The sequence below is a fragment of the Cetorhinus maximus genome, chromosome 22 (genome assembly GCF_964194155.1).
Source record: "Cetorhinus maximus chromosome 22, sCetMax3.hap1.1, whole genome shotgun sequence".
In the NCBI taxonomy this organism is placed as follows: Eukaryota; Metazoa; Chordata; class Chondrichthyes; order Lamniformes; family Cetorhinidae; genus Cetorhinus; species Cetorhinus maximus.
The window spans coordinates 21434785-21447955 of NC_135900.1; the positions used below are offsets into that span (position 1 = coordinate 21434785).

The 13171-nt window shown below is 38.7% G+C and overlaps 1 protein-coding gene and 1 long non-coding RNA gene across 3 annotated transcripts in view; one reads left to right on the top strand and one right to left on the bottom strand.

Annotated features, from left to right (window-relative positions):
• The window catches only part of LOC144696529 (uncharacterized), a 29887-nt gene extending 23062 nt beyond the window's left edge, over positions 1-6825 (top strand). The window contains exons 2-3 of the long non-coding RNA XR_013580188.1: positions 3599-3634; positions 6774-6825. This is a non-coding gene — a long non-coding RNA (uncharacterized LOC144696529). The remainder of the gene's footprint in view (positions 1-3598; positions 3635-6773) is intronic.
• Positions 1924-13171, bottom strand: part of LOC144696528 (voltage-gated potassium channel KCNC2-like) — a 151203-nt gene continuing 139955 nt past the window's right edge. Inside the window, exons 2-4 of one of the 2 annotated variants that reach the window (XM_078567924.1) lie at positions 7679-8609; positions 4542-4706; positions 1924-2974 (exon numbers count right to left, since the gene is read on the bottom strand). In XM_078567924.1, coding sequence (XP_078424050.1) covers positions 2913-2974; positions 4542-4706; positions 7679-8609 — 1158 coding nt within the window. In that variant the 3' untranslated portion in view covers positions 1924-2912. Of the gene's footprint in view, positions 3725-4541; positions 4707-7678; positions 8610-13171 lie in introns of both variants that reach the window. The other variant, XM_078567922.1, reaches the window with a different exon arrangement.

A 13171-nucleotide genomic window follows, 5' to 3' on the forward strand; every position in this document is an offset into this window, starting at 1 on the left:
GAGAAGACAAGTCAGCAAACACCTTCAATTATCAATTACTTCTCCATTGCATTTAGTGCCGACTGTTTTTGGTGTTAGTTTTCCTAACTGGGACATGGGTAAATAACCAGGACCAACCTTCCTGTCACTAATTTTGATTTCTGAGAATCTCTCTGATGGTAACTTTATCTGCCTGTAAGAGCAATAAATTATATTGGATTGGCCACCCTTTATACATCATTCCCAAATTTCCTTTCTATTTACTTAGGCTATTGCCGAAAGTTACAATGATTCTCTCTCACTTTGTTCAGAAAATCATTTCTCAGCGGCAATTCAGTACCTCAATATTTTAAACGCTGTTCATCATGAAACTGTTTCCTGGGGCAGAAAATATGAAATAACCAATTGGGTTATCTCAGTCAAGTTTTGGAAGTTTCAAAGTTTTTGTCAGTAAATTAAGTTTATAGCTGACAACAACACAGTAAAGCTGGGGCAATTCAAACATCTAACTAATCTGCAAAAATGAAAATCTAGCAGCATTCTTGATACTCCAGTTATTATTTAATTGATGTATCATCATCTCTTTTGCTGTACAGCTTGGTTTCCTATGTAACTGAATGAATGTGTTTGCAGCTCCTACAGCACAATTTATATGTCGAAAATATCCATCAAGTTGTAGTGGTGGCCACCCTAACAAGTGATTTATTTATTTCATGGAAAAATGGCTTATTTTAAATGCATCTCAGAGGAAAATTTCATAGTACTAATGTGAGGCCCAAATAGTGTCACCCCCCTCCCCCCCCACAACAAATTAAAAGTGACAAAAAAAAAAGCTTCACTATCTCGCAACGTAACTGTGATCTGAAAACTTCCAAAACATAACTTGGTCAATACTCTACTAATTAATGGTAGGTGAACACAACCAAAAGAGAACAGTTGATCCTGGTCAGACCTGATCATTGTATCTCCCAGCACAGTCTTTAATATGATTAATTAATCTGTAATTAAAATTAGTTATTAGTACCTTCTTTAAAGCTATTATCACTGATATTTTGAGAGTCTGTATTTTTGAAAAAGATCTAACCAAGTCATACTTAGATCATGATGAGCTCAATTGTTCAACCCATTTTATAACTCATAAATTACACTGTACTAATTTAATTCCACCATGAAGGTAATAGAACGTCCTGGCTGTTTAAATCCAGGTATCTATCTTCCTTTCAGTTATGCCAGAGAAAATCAAGGCACTGAAAAATAAATCCTTTAGGAACTACATTGCCAACAATGAACAAGAGATCTAAACTAACCAACTGGAATGGTTTCTTCAGTTACAGCCATGGCAATAATGACAGAACCAATTATTTTGCTTTGAGATATCACATCTTCCTCATCACATTACTGTAAAGTGTCACTTCACTAAAACACTACTGTAAGGCTATCTCAGTTTTATTTCTATTTTTGAATATATTCTGATGTAAAGAAATAAAAATATATATTTCTGTTACTGCCTCTTGATAGTTGACTTGTACCACACTTGCAGTAGTTCATGCATACACCATTTAGTCTCCACTTGCTGGATAAACATTGTACCAAATCGGCCACTAATGTATATCATCTATTTATATTCTGGCAGTTCTATGATTTATTTTTTGTTTTAAAAAGGGTTACTGTTAGTGCATTGGGTCCTCCACTAGTTTATGTCACCTGATGCTATAAAATAACAAGTTAATTTCATAAGATTACAGCACAAAATGAGGCCATTCTGCCCTTTGTGTCCCAGCTTTTAGAAATAGGACTATGCAGTTCAGTTAATTCAAGTCACTAACAAAGGATGACATATTCTCATTTATCTTAACACTACTATGAATCTGAGACAAATAGTTGAAGGATTTGTAGACTGTACCCAGATCATGTACATTACAGACCACAAAAACATACAGTAAATTAAAAAATAAATGTTTAATATGTTCATATGTTCACAAACATAAAATATTGAACAATAACAATAGGTTGTAACAAAATTGCACAAAAATATTTTATATTAACGACTTCACAAAAATAGCAGAAAATAATTCAAGATGGATATGATTAAATGCCAGATGATTTTTAAAATTTTATTTTATCCAGCAGTGTTTCCTGTATTTGCGTGCTTGTACATGTCTATAGCACTAAAGTGTAGACTTATTGCAGGGAACAGAGTTAATACAGAAAAAAACATTGCTATTATCAATGATATACATGTTTTATATACAGTTTCAGTAATGACCGATTTCAGCATAACTAGATTCTGCCTCAGTAAACAGCCAAAGCACCCCATATCGCATATACACAATATTTATAATTAGCTCATCCACTTTACCACTTAGTCACTTCATTAACAACTGATTCCAGATACTTACATTTGTAAAATGATATTTTAAATCAATTTAAGTCTTACCAGAGACACTTCTGACATAAGCTATGCTTAACGCAACTTCATATGCAGCATTTGTCCAGAGAAATCCTTATTATGGCTAAAATCCCTTTACCTTTTCAAAAGTCTAAAATCCTTGATACCAGTATAACACTGCAGTAAGTAACAGCAGCACCATTATTATATTAAATCCATTGCTGAAATCTTTAAAATAAATATATTTTCTGATGATGTTAACAAAATTGAACAATGTACATCTCTAAATATCAGAAATGTATATTTCCATTGATACATATTTTACAAGAAGTTATCATGCAGATCATGCTTATTGGAATAGAACTATATACACATAGTAACTCATCTAGTTAACAGGTACATATATAAGTTGATAATTAAGACATGAATATGAATGTTCAGTATGGTTTCAGCTAAACCAGCTAGGCATTTCTTGTTGGATTGAAATGTTACCCCAGATGATGGATATGTTACCTCTTTTCATGTTTGTGCCTTCCTGAATCCATTAAGAATGAGCGCTTGTCTCTGCTTGCGTGTAACCAGTAAAGACAACATCTTTGCAGTTATCTGCATGTAAACAATTGGAAACACTCAGTTCTATACACTTCATTACTCATCTGCTCTACAGAACAGTAATAAATTCCAACATGCAGAACAGTTGGCCAATGTTTTGGTCAGCAAATGGTGCAATACACACATATATCCAGAGCCATCCACGTTCCAGAAAGTGCACATTGCTTGCAGACGATGAGACAGAATGTTCCATGCAAATGATTTAACCCAAGCCACATTGTGTGGACTCAGACAGAAGTCAAGACATCTTCGAAATGGATCAAAGTCACAGAAATGAAGTTCCAATGGAGTGATATCATTTGGAAGCACATGTTTGTATTCAGTATCTCCCTGAAAAACACTTGTCATTGAACATAGTGGCTAAGCAGATCTTCTAAATGCCCTTAGTTTGCAACAGTAATGCAATAAAATTAACATAGAAGCAAGAAGCATTACTTTGCAAAGATTAAATGCAAAGGTCAGAAACTCCAGCTATTGCAGTATCTTTATATTTACAGTTATATCATGCAGGTTTTAAGTCTTATTAGTAGGTCTACACTTAAAGCTGCTGTCTTAATTATGTTATAATGCGGCAGAAGTTAACTTGAATAAATTATTCTATGCTTGTTTACAATATAGACGGAATGGGAGATCGAGAACGTCTCAGGGGATAAGGTGAGCTGTAGGGTGAAGCTACTGGAGACAGTCTTAGAGCATTACCAGCCAAGCCAGCTATGTTGTTTAAGCTTCTGGACTTTTCATATCCTTATACGGAAAGAAAAATGCACAGATATCAGTTTGCATCAGTTAACAGCCATGAAAACAACATTACAAAATGCAGTGCAATCAAAAGTGGTTTTCTTTACGACAAGCTGGTTTTTTTATAAACTGTCACATTAAGAGTGAACTAGGGTTCGTAGCTCCCTCTGTGCTAAAATGCATTAATGAATGTGCTAAAATAGTGCAGAGAGCAATTTAGTACAAACATATTAACTAACGTGCTGCAGATAGAGCACAATGGAAATTACATTTCTAGCTGTCAAAAGGACACTAAATATTAGTGGTAATTTTTATAATATGGTTAATTCTGACCACTGGATTAAATATGGTCAACACATAGAAACAGAAAGGCACTTACAAATTTAATAGCTGAATAACTTCATTGTATAGAAATTAGAAACATATAGTTTGCATTTTTTACTTCAAAAATATACTGAGGTAAAGGCAAATAGGATAAACAAAATTTGTTTGGCTAAGGATACTTTGCTATTTTAAAGAATCAATTTAAGTAACAAAACCCAGCTTATGGGTTAAATATTAATGGTGAACTACTAGAATATGTCTGTGCTAATTGAGGCATTGATGGACTTATATGCGTGAGAACTGACTGTAATTTGATTAAATTTTAAACATACACAAACGCACACTTAAAAATGTATACCAGGATGTTCATTAGCTAATGCATTACAAGAAAAATGACTGCACAGGAAAGTATGATATGAAAAATGCACAACATTTTCTAAATTAGCTTATGCAATTAACGTCAAAACTTTTTTTTAGATGTCTAAGTAGAATTGCATACCTTTCCTGATCCCTCCATCCGTATTACACGCATAATCACCCGTTGTCAGCAAGAAACATGTTCCCCCTCTTCTGTTTTTGTCCCTGGTGCTAGACCGTCTGATTGGAAGCGTCTCTTCAGGTGATAGTGGCTGGTCACTTCCTGCACTCTCTTCACCTGACAACACTGTTCACATCACCATTCTATTTATTGTTTCTGAATGCATACACTAGTTCATAACAACAGTCTACAGTCTGATTTCATAACAGAGACATGCAAGTTTATGGATGATGTGGCCTTTTGAAATCCTAATTTCTTATCAATAAACAAACTAATGAGGCATGGCAAAGCAGCGAAAATGCCAAACACATTAGGTAGAGCGATGAGGCGCTCACTGGGGAAAAGGATTCCTTCAAGTTATTAAATGAACATGCATATTCACATATTGCAAAGTTGCAAAGAGAGAACTGACACCATGCACTACTGTTGCAAATACTGATTATTATATAGACCATTCCTTCTCAAATGCATGAATACATCACGAGCACAAAAATAACAATATCCCTCAGTACAGCAATCAGCAAGCTAATATTTATTGACTGGAAGGCAGAATGTTGGTTTCATTTGATTGTACTAAAATCTGGCATTCAACTAAACATGCTATGTTCCATTCTCCTTAAATCCAATGACAAATTTGATTATGTTGATATCTTGCTTGAATAGAATTTTCATGAAAGAACATTTTAAGTTGGTAAATAAAAATGATATATATTGTTAAAGTTTAGTTGAAAATGTACAGTTAAAACATAAAAGTTTGTTGCTGAGAACTTCCATGTAAATGTGATGAGAAAATATATTTTTCAAAACATAATACATTAACAGAGTGCCTGAGAGATCTGTGTGGCAGGTTTATATCAGTCTTGCATTTGTTTTCAAGGTTGTATTTAATTTTTAGTTACGCTTTAAATCAAATGTAACCAACATTCTTTGGTATAAGAAGAGCTAGTGTTACATTCATTCAAAATTCTCTAGGATTCTTGATAGCTTATATAGAACTGGAGGGTCACCTCTTCATCTTGTGTGGGACTGCACAAGGTTGGCTGGCCACAGAGCATCAAGGAAGCTCATGTAATGGAGTCGGGCCATTAAATAGATGGAAAGTCAAACAGGTTCCAAATGTGCATGGAATCATCCTCAGCAGATATCCCTCTATGTTTTTCATCCATGTGATCGTTTGTGCCTAACATGGAAATGCGCCTTAAGACTTCCACATAAACTTAAGGGGAATTAAGTTCATTTTGGCAGCATTGCAAAGTGGGAAATAACAATTAGTCAGAAGCCTGTTTGTCATTCTGCCCAAGTTTTCCTTTCCATGCCATGCTAAGTCACGACTGCCAATTTTATGTTAATTCATCCAAGGTGAATTTTATACCCCATTTTTCAAGCACTGAGTGTAGGCACAGTTGTTGTTATTTTGCAGTTGATGATATTCTAGATTTCAGAACCAACCTTAACATTAGTGTGATGTTTTGCAGGAATAAGTTACACAAAATGTTGGGTCATCTCGTAGAGCAGCAAGCATTTCTCAGCTTACCACAATTGCACAGTGGGGAGGGGTTTGGACCTACATGAATAATTTCAAACCTACTTTGCTCGGCCTCTTTGGCTCTCGGACCCCAGTTTACCTTTTAAAAGGGGACTTTTGACTTTAAAACAGGCAGATGTAAAATTGGCATAAAAACCACAAAAAAAAAATGCTGAAAATACCCAGCAGGTCAGCCAGCATCTGTGGAGAGGAACAGTTAACATTTCAGGTGGATGACCTCCTCCTCAGTCCTGATGAAAGGTCATCGACCTGAAATGTTAACTGAAATGTTTATCTCCGTAGAAGCTATCTGGCCTGCTGAGTATTTCCAGCAATTTTGTTTTTATATTAGATTTCCAGCATCCGCAGTATTTTATTTTAGTATAGGTGTGAAATGGCACCCAGCTATAGGACCTTTCAAAATGGTGCAAATTTTGAGGCTATCTACACCATTAATGCCAAGCACAAGAAGTTATAATCACAACTGCTATGTATATAGGTATCAAGTACATTAAGACATTTCTTCATTTGCTGTATATGTCTCATAACATTGCATAGTGGAATTTCAATCCAGCAAATAATTTTGCAGCCTGCAGAAATTTTTTTTATCACAAAATAGTGAAGCTGCACTTCTTTAATGACAAAGATATCTTTGAAACTCATTACAGGTATAGCTGCATATTCAACTGCAAGGCACACCATGGGCGATTTTCAACATCCTCTTGATATGGACATGAGGTCGGCAGGGAGTGTTTGTGCTGACTGGTCAAAGCAGTCGCTGAAATACAGGCATGAAACAGGAAGAACTGGCACATCCTGGCTTCCCAATAATAAGCATTAAAACTTTGCTTGGCTATTTTTTTAAGGAGCCTTCAACTGTCCCTCTAAGGACCCACTGATTGGAACTCTCAACGCCTGGCACAAATCTGCAAAGGGTGCATAGTGTACACATACCATTTATACCTGGAAGTGGAAACCCATGCCCCATAACCGTTGTTGGACTTGATGTGGATGTTTAAGCAGCCTCCCAATGGAAACATGTGCAACTTGCATCAGGTGGGCCTTGAGTACCAACAAGGCACCTGAAGCACGACCTCTATCCAGTTTTGCCAGCCTCCAATTTTTCAGGTGGAGAACAGACGGATAACGATGAAAATGGCCTCTCTCCCATCCCAATATTGAAATTAAGGCTAGTTTCCTTTCTTTTTGAAGAGATGAGTATCGATAAATGGGGCTGTTACTAAAAAGTAACATTTGGTCAAATATTGATTTAATCCCATCCAATCTATATTGTTGTTTTCATAGGGATACTGGGTAAAATGCTGTTCATCACTTAGATATTTCCATTAGAAAGCTTTAATTGGGCCTGAAATGATCAAGTTAATTATTTTAGACCAATTCTATTGTATAGACCCATGTACTGTGTCTTGCTCATGACTGAGGTTAAAAAGTTAGACAACGTAACTTTTTAAATTGACAGCTGTACGCTCACTTTTCAACTACATTGAGTGGACTGGTCTACTTCCAGAGATTACCAGGTATATATCTTCCATTCTCTGCAGGTTTGTCTTACCTGTTCTGTTGCACTCCAGCTTATCTTTCCCAAAGGGACACACATCACTTTGAGTGCTGTTGCAAGGCGTATTCAGATCTGTTTTGCAGTAAGTTGGAGACCCTGCTTGAGGAGCTTGAGAGATGTGTTTCTTTCTCTTTCTTGGAAGCTTCTGTTTTGCCATGGCCAGTGAATAGTACATTCCAAAATTATTGACAATAACAGGTACAGGCATTGCTATTGTAAGCACGCCTGCTAGAGCACAGAGGGCTCCTACTAGCATGCCTGACCAGGTCTGAGGGTACATGTCGCCGTATCCAAGTGTTGTCATGGTGACGACTGCCCACCAGAATCCAATAGGGATGTTTTTGAACTTGGTGTGGTGGCTGGCTGTTGGGTCATTTGGGTTTGCTCCGATTCTCTCAGCGTAGTAAATCATTGTAGCAAATATCAACACACCCAGAGCCAAGAAAATGATTAAGAGTAGAAATTCGTTAGTGCTAGCACGGAGAGTGTGTCCAAGCACTCTTAATCCCACAAAGTGTCGGGTTAGCTTGAAGATTCGCAAAATTCGGACAAACCTTACCACCCTGAGGAAGCCCAGCACGTCTTTTGCAGCCTTTGAGGAAAGTCCACGGAGTCCCACCTCCAAGTAAAAGGGTAAAATTGCAACAAAGTCAATAATATTTAGAAGATTTTTGATGAATTCAAGTTTGTCAGGGCAGAATATAATTCGAACTAAAAATTCAATAGTAAACCATACTACGCATACACCTTCAATGTACGTCAATGCCGGGTCTGTTTCAATCTCAAAGTGTTGGATTAATTGAGATGAATTCCCGTTTATTAAATGTTCCGTTTTGTTAACAATCTTGTTAAATGCCTCATGTGTCTCGAGGCAAAAGGTGGTGATTGAGACGAGGATGAACAGTAAGGAGGCAAAGGCAATAAACTGAAAAAGAAAGAACAAAAATGCAATTATTTACGTTTTAAATAACAGTTTCAAGTGAGTGCTTTTAGTTAAAAAACCATAAACAGACAAAAGTCTTCAGCAATAATTTACACTAATTAAGTCTGTAGTTGGAAATTGTTTTACATCTAATCTTATAAATCTTTACAATATTCACCCACTGATGAAGAAACTGTTAGTACTATATACCTTCTCACTTTATTTTACAAGTAACAAGTCAAATATTAGTGCATGTAATTTCTTTTCAAACTAAGAATGCGGTACTACAGGTGAATTGTAATCTTGTATAATCAGTTTACAATCACAGCCTCAATTTACAGTACAGGGATTTATAAACTTCATTACGGTTATTCAATTTCATTTTAACCATTTCAACATTACCATTTGCATTCATGCAATCCAATATCTAAATACCTTTTTATAATCTATCAACATTCAAATGAGGTGTGGTTTCTCATAATCTGCCTTACTGATGCCTTTTGTGCTAAAGGTTTCTGAAACATTGACCTGAATTTTTAGCTCGGAGGGTGGGCACGATCAGCGGGCTTGCTATTGGCCAGGAAATGGACTGCTGACCGCAAATGGCTCCCAAATGCGATTTCATGCTGCCTGGCTAATTGACAGCCAGCCAGCGTGAAATGAGCGCTGAAAAGCTCAGCGCTGCCGGGGTGGGGCAGAGAGAGGGCGGGCGAAGACGTCACCAAGGGCAGGGGTGAGCCACGAAAAGCTGGAGACAATTGCACCGTTCATGGGCTTAATTGCCCTCTTAATTGTCGGCGGGCGCACTTCCGACACTTGCGCGCTCCCACCGAGTGAAATATCGTGTGAGTGTGCGATGGCGTTGGGACGCTCGCCCAACGTCATCTCGTGCAATTTTACACCTGATCGGGTCGGGCACGCGCCCGCCTGTGGGATGTAAAATTCTGCCCCTTGTTTGTATTAGCACCCATTGTACTTTATACTTACAAAAGTATGAGCCTGTATCAAAGCAATGATCTGTAGAAATTCTCCTTGTTGTCCTTTTAATTTCACTACTTCTACCACATAGCAATGCCTGTTTGGATGACTAGGTTTTGTAAGAGGCAGCAGGCTACAATGATTTTGGAGACCTCTGGAGAACTATACACACCCACCTTCAAAACTTGCTTCATTATTCTGATAGTCTAATCAATCATGATCCTGTTGGACAAGTATTAATACATTGTTCCTCAGATGTTGCTTATGGCTATCCCAAATGAGTCACAAGCCATGACTAAAGGTGATAACCCATGAGCGCCCACCTGTCATTTCTTCTTGGCCCTTTAATTAATGCTGGTACAATTGAAGCTCATAGAAGAAAGGAACATGGCAGTTGCTAGAATAGCAATTAATCACATGTACAGTTTTATGACAGTTGTGACAGATGAGCTGCACATTAATGGAGCCCAAACGCTTTCTTTAAAGGGATTAGATTAGCAGTCGGTGCTTATACAGCTACAGTCCCATACTTTGAGGACACCTGTTACGCTGCATTATTCTACATTGAGTTGGCATGGATGAGGCATGGGGAGTATGTCGGGGTGTGGTGAGAAGGTGAGGAGGGGTGAAGGCTGTTTTCTGTTTTATTCTTTTTTCTTGGAGCGCCAAGTCCAGCCTTTCACGCAGCCCACCTCTGCATCCAGCAGCACCTGTGGCTGCCTCCGCACTGGCTCTGGGTGGCGGGCCTGACTCCCGTTAACACCTGCTCCCCCGAAAATGAAAACTGGAACAGCTAGGGCACTTTCTCCCGAGTCAGGTTTGTGGAGTTGGGAATGTTCCGGACTCTTCATCGCCCGACTCGGGAGCGAAAACCCAGGCCCGGGACTCCACTACTTTTCCATCAAGTGTTCCTTTCTGTGGAGATGGTAGCAGGCACAGAAAGATTCCACCTCAGGTGTATAGAAAAGGCATCTCATTTTATCAGAGAATGAAGCTGATTTTAGGCCAGTTCTGCACTGCTCTACTTTTTATTTAATTCCTATGGTGTCCATTTCTGTCAGCCATTAGAACACCATAAATATGTGAGGTTTTTTTTACGAGGAACAAGAGGGAGTTCAGTGGAGAGATGCCATTTTGGTTGGGTTGCAGTAGAGGTATTCTGGGTCCATCTGATTGCAAGCTCATTACTTCAGCTAAAAACACAAGGGCTTATACCTTGTTTTGGAAAATCATTACTCCTGTCCCCAAAGGAATTTGGGAGAGCGGGTGCAATGGTGCAAATAAGATATATGAAGCTCTTGCTAACTATAAAACTGGCTAGCATTTTGGAGTTGTTTAATCATAATGGTACTGAATGAAAGAAAGCGTACGGCGGTAATCAAACATCAATTCGGTTTGATTGTCTGAATCCATCACAATGTCACTGACGTTACCTACAATTATTAGAGCACCTATCCGTCAATGAACATGGAGAACTGCCTTCACATAGTCCATGCCAGTAGGAAGGCAGAGGCAGAGTATAGGCGTCCATTGAAAAAGGTACCTGCAGTAAGATTTAGCAGAGGAGGGGCACAACCCGTGATGATAACAATCAACATTTGGGCATGTTCCAATATTAACAATGGGGATGATACTATGCCACGATAAAGAGGGATCCAAACTCTCATCCACCTCATTCCCCACTGCCTCACTTCAGTAGCCATCAAACAATGGGTTGGATGCTGAGATGCTCTGTTTCATCTATCAGTACAGTGAGTTCCCTTTCTCTGCAATTTTTCCTATAATTTCTTCATCATTTTTCCCATTAACCTTGGCAAAAGTAGTGAGAAGTCTATTGAGCCTTTTCTCAAGGTTGTTAAAATATTTGTTCCACTGTTCTGATATTTCTGCTGAATTGCTTGCATCCGTTTACACTTCACTTAAACGATTTCAATTTCTGGGTGGCCAATCAGTGGAGTGTGTTGGCTGGAGCCTCACTTGAGTCTGACTGGTGGGCTGCAAATGTCAAATGGATGGCTCCTCGGTGTTGAGCCACAGGAATGGCTTTAGGAAGCCAGTGTCAGCTGCAGGTAGGGTAGGGGAGGCAAAGCCAAAGGCGGTGATCCTGGACAAGCTGTGGTCTGTAGTGAGCAGCAGCACACTTGCTCCTTCAGTCTTTACAAAAATACAAATTTTTTCACCCATCTCCTGACTCCCACTTAGGCCAGTCAGCGCCAAGATAAAAGAATCACGCTCCATCCATATGCACCTTAAAAAACGGCAATAGGGATCCTAACTTCACCATCGGGATTCTGATTTACATTGGTAAAATCCCTATCACCTATTTAAAGCAATAGCTGGGGTAGGCCCCATTCAAAATGGTGGCAGCCAAAGCATAGCATGATGGGGCACTAAACCTAACAACACTATTTTGAGGCCCTCACTGCCCTGTTCAGGCAGATTTGATGAGTTACAATTGACCCCAGGTGTGTTCTAAGCAAAGGTCCAAAGTTGCACCTGCAGCTATGAATAATTTTGTGAATGGTCTGATTTACGAAAATTGAGTGTCATTATTACATCACCGTTCTGGCAGGATTTGCACCCGTTATTAACTATTTAAAACTGGCTTATACCACTGAATGGAGATCACGCCGCTATTCAGAACTCCGAGGGCAAATTGACCATTTTATCAATTCCCTGACATTAGGAGCAGAATAGAAATATGGTCTACAAGTAGAGAAATGTTATATATCTGACAGTCTGAAGGACATTTGACATAAATGAGGGAAAACCATCCAAGCAGAAATTGCAGCCTGAAGCTAGGCTGTAGTCATTGCCAGCCTCCTTGGAAATAACAAGATGATGTTTAAAGGCAAAAGTCATGGAACAAGAGGCATTAACAGTGAAAAAAATGAGTGCAGCTAAATTGGATGAAACATCGGTGCATATTAAAAATCTAAAAATGGCAGTGGGTGATTATGAGACAGAGGATTGTGCCTTTGAAAAGAATTTGAAGCGATGAAAATTTGAGAGAAAGAAGTTGAAACCACTGAATGCAAAAAATAACGATCGGGCAACTCACTATAAATCATTCCAATGGGGTTCTCAGGAGGAGCAGAAAGCACAAACACCAATATACTTGTATTGGTAATTGCATCGGTGATTTCAAATCCATCTGCAGTGTGAACCATTGGAAACATGCAGCTTTACAATGGCAAAGGCAGGGGGCAGTTTCTATGCCATGGAGGATATGGTTGTTGCCGTTGGGGTGGGAGGGCCTCACTGCCCTCTGCAGGCTTAAAGGGAAAGAACAATTCACAGAGAAATGGTAGGCAAGAGAAGTCAACGAGGACCCATGACCAGCGACAAGACGACGAAGGATGAGTTCACTCACACTGGCTTTTTATTGGTGTTAGTGTTGCCAGGACATGGGGCGGGGAAGTGTTTTATGTTGCACAGTTGTGTGCATGTGTCAGTAAGATCTACTAATCTGTCGTGCAGAGGATAGTTTATATAGTTGAAAAATTTGCGATTCAAGGCAGAAGATTCAGTTTCTTCCCGGAAGGCAGTTATATCAAATCATTCAGAAATGTAGTCAGGATCTTCCA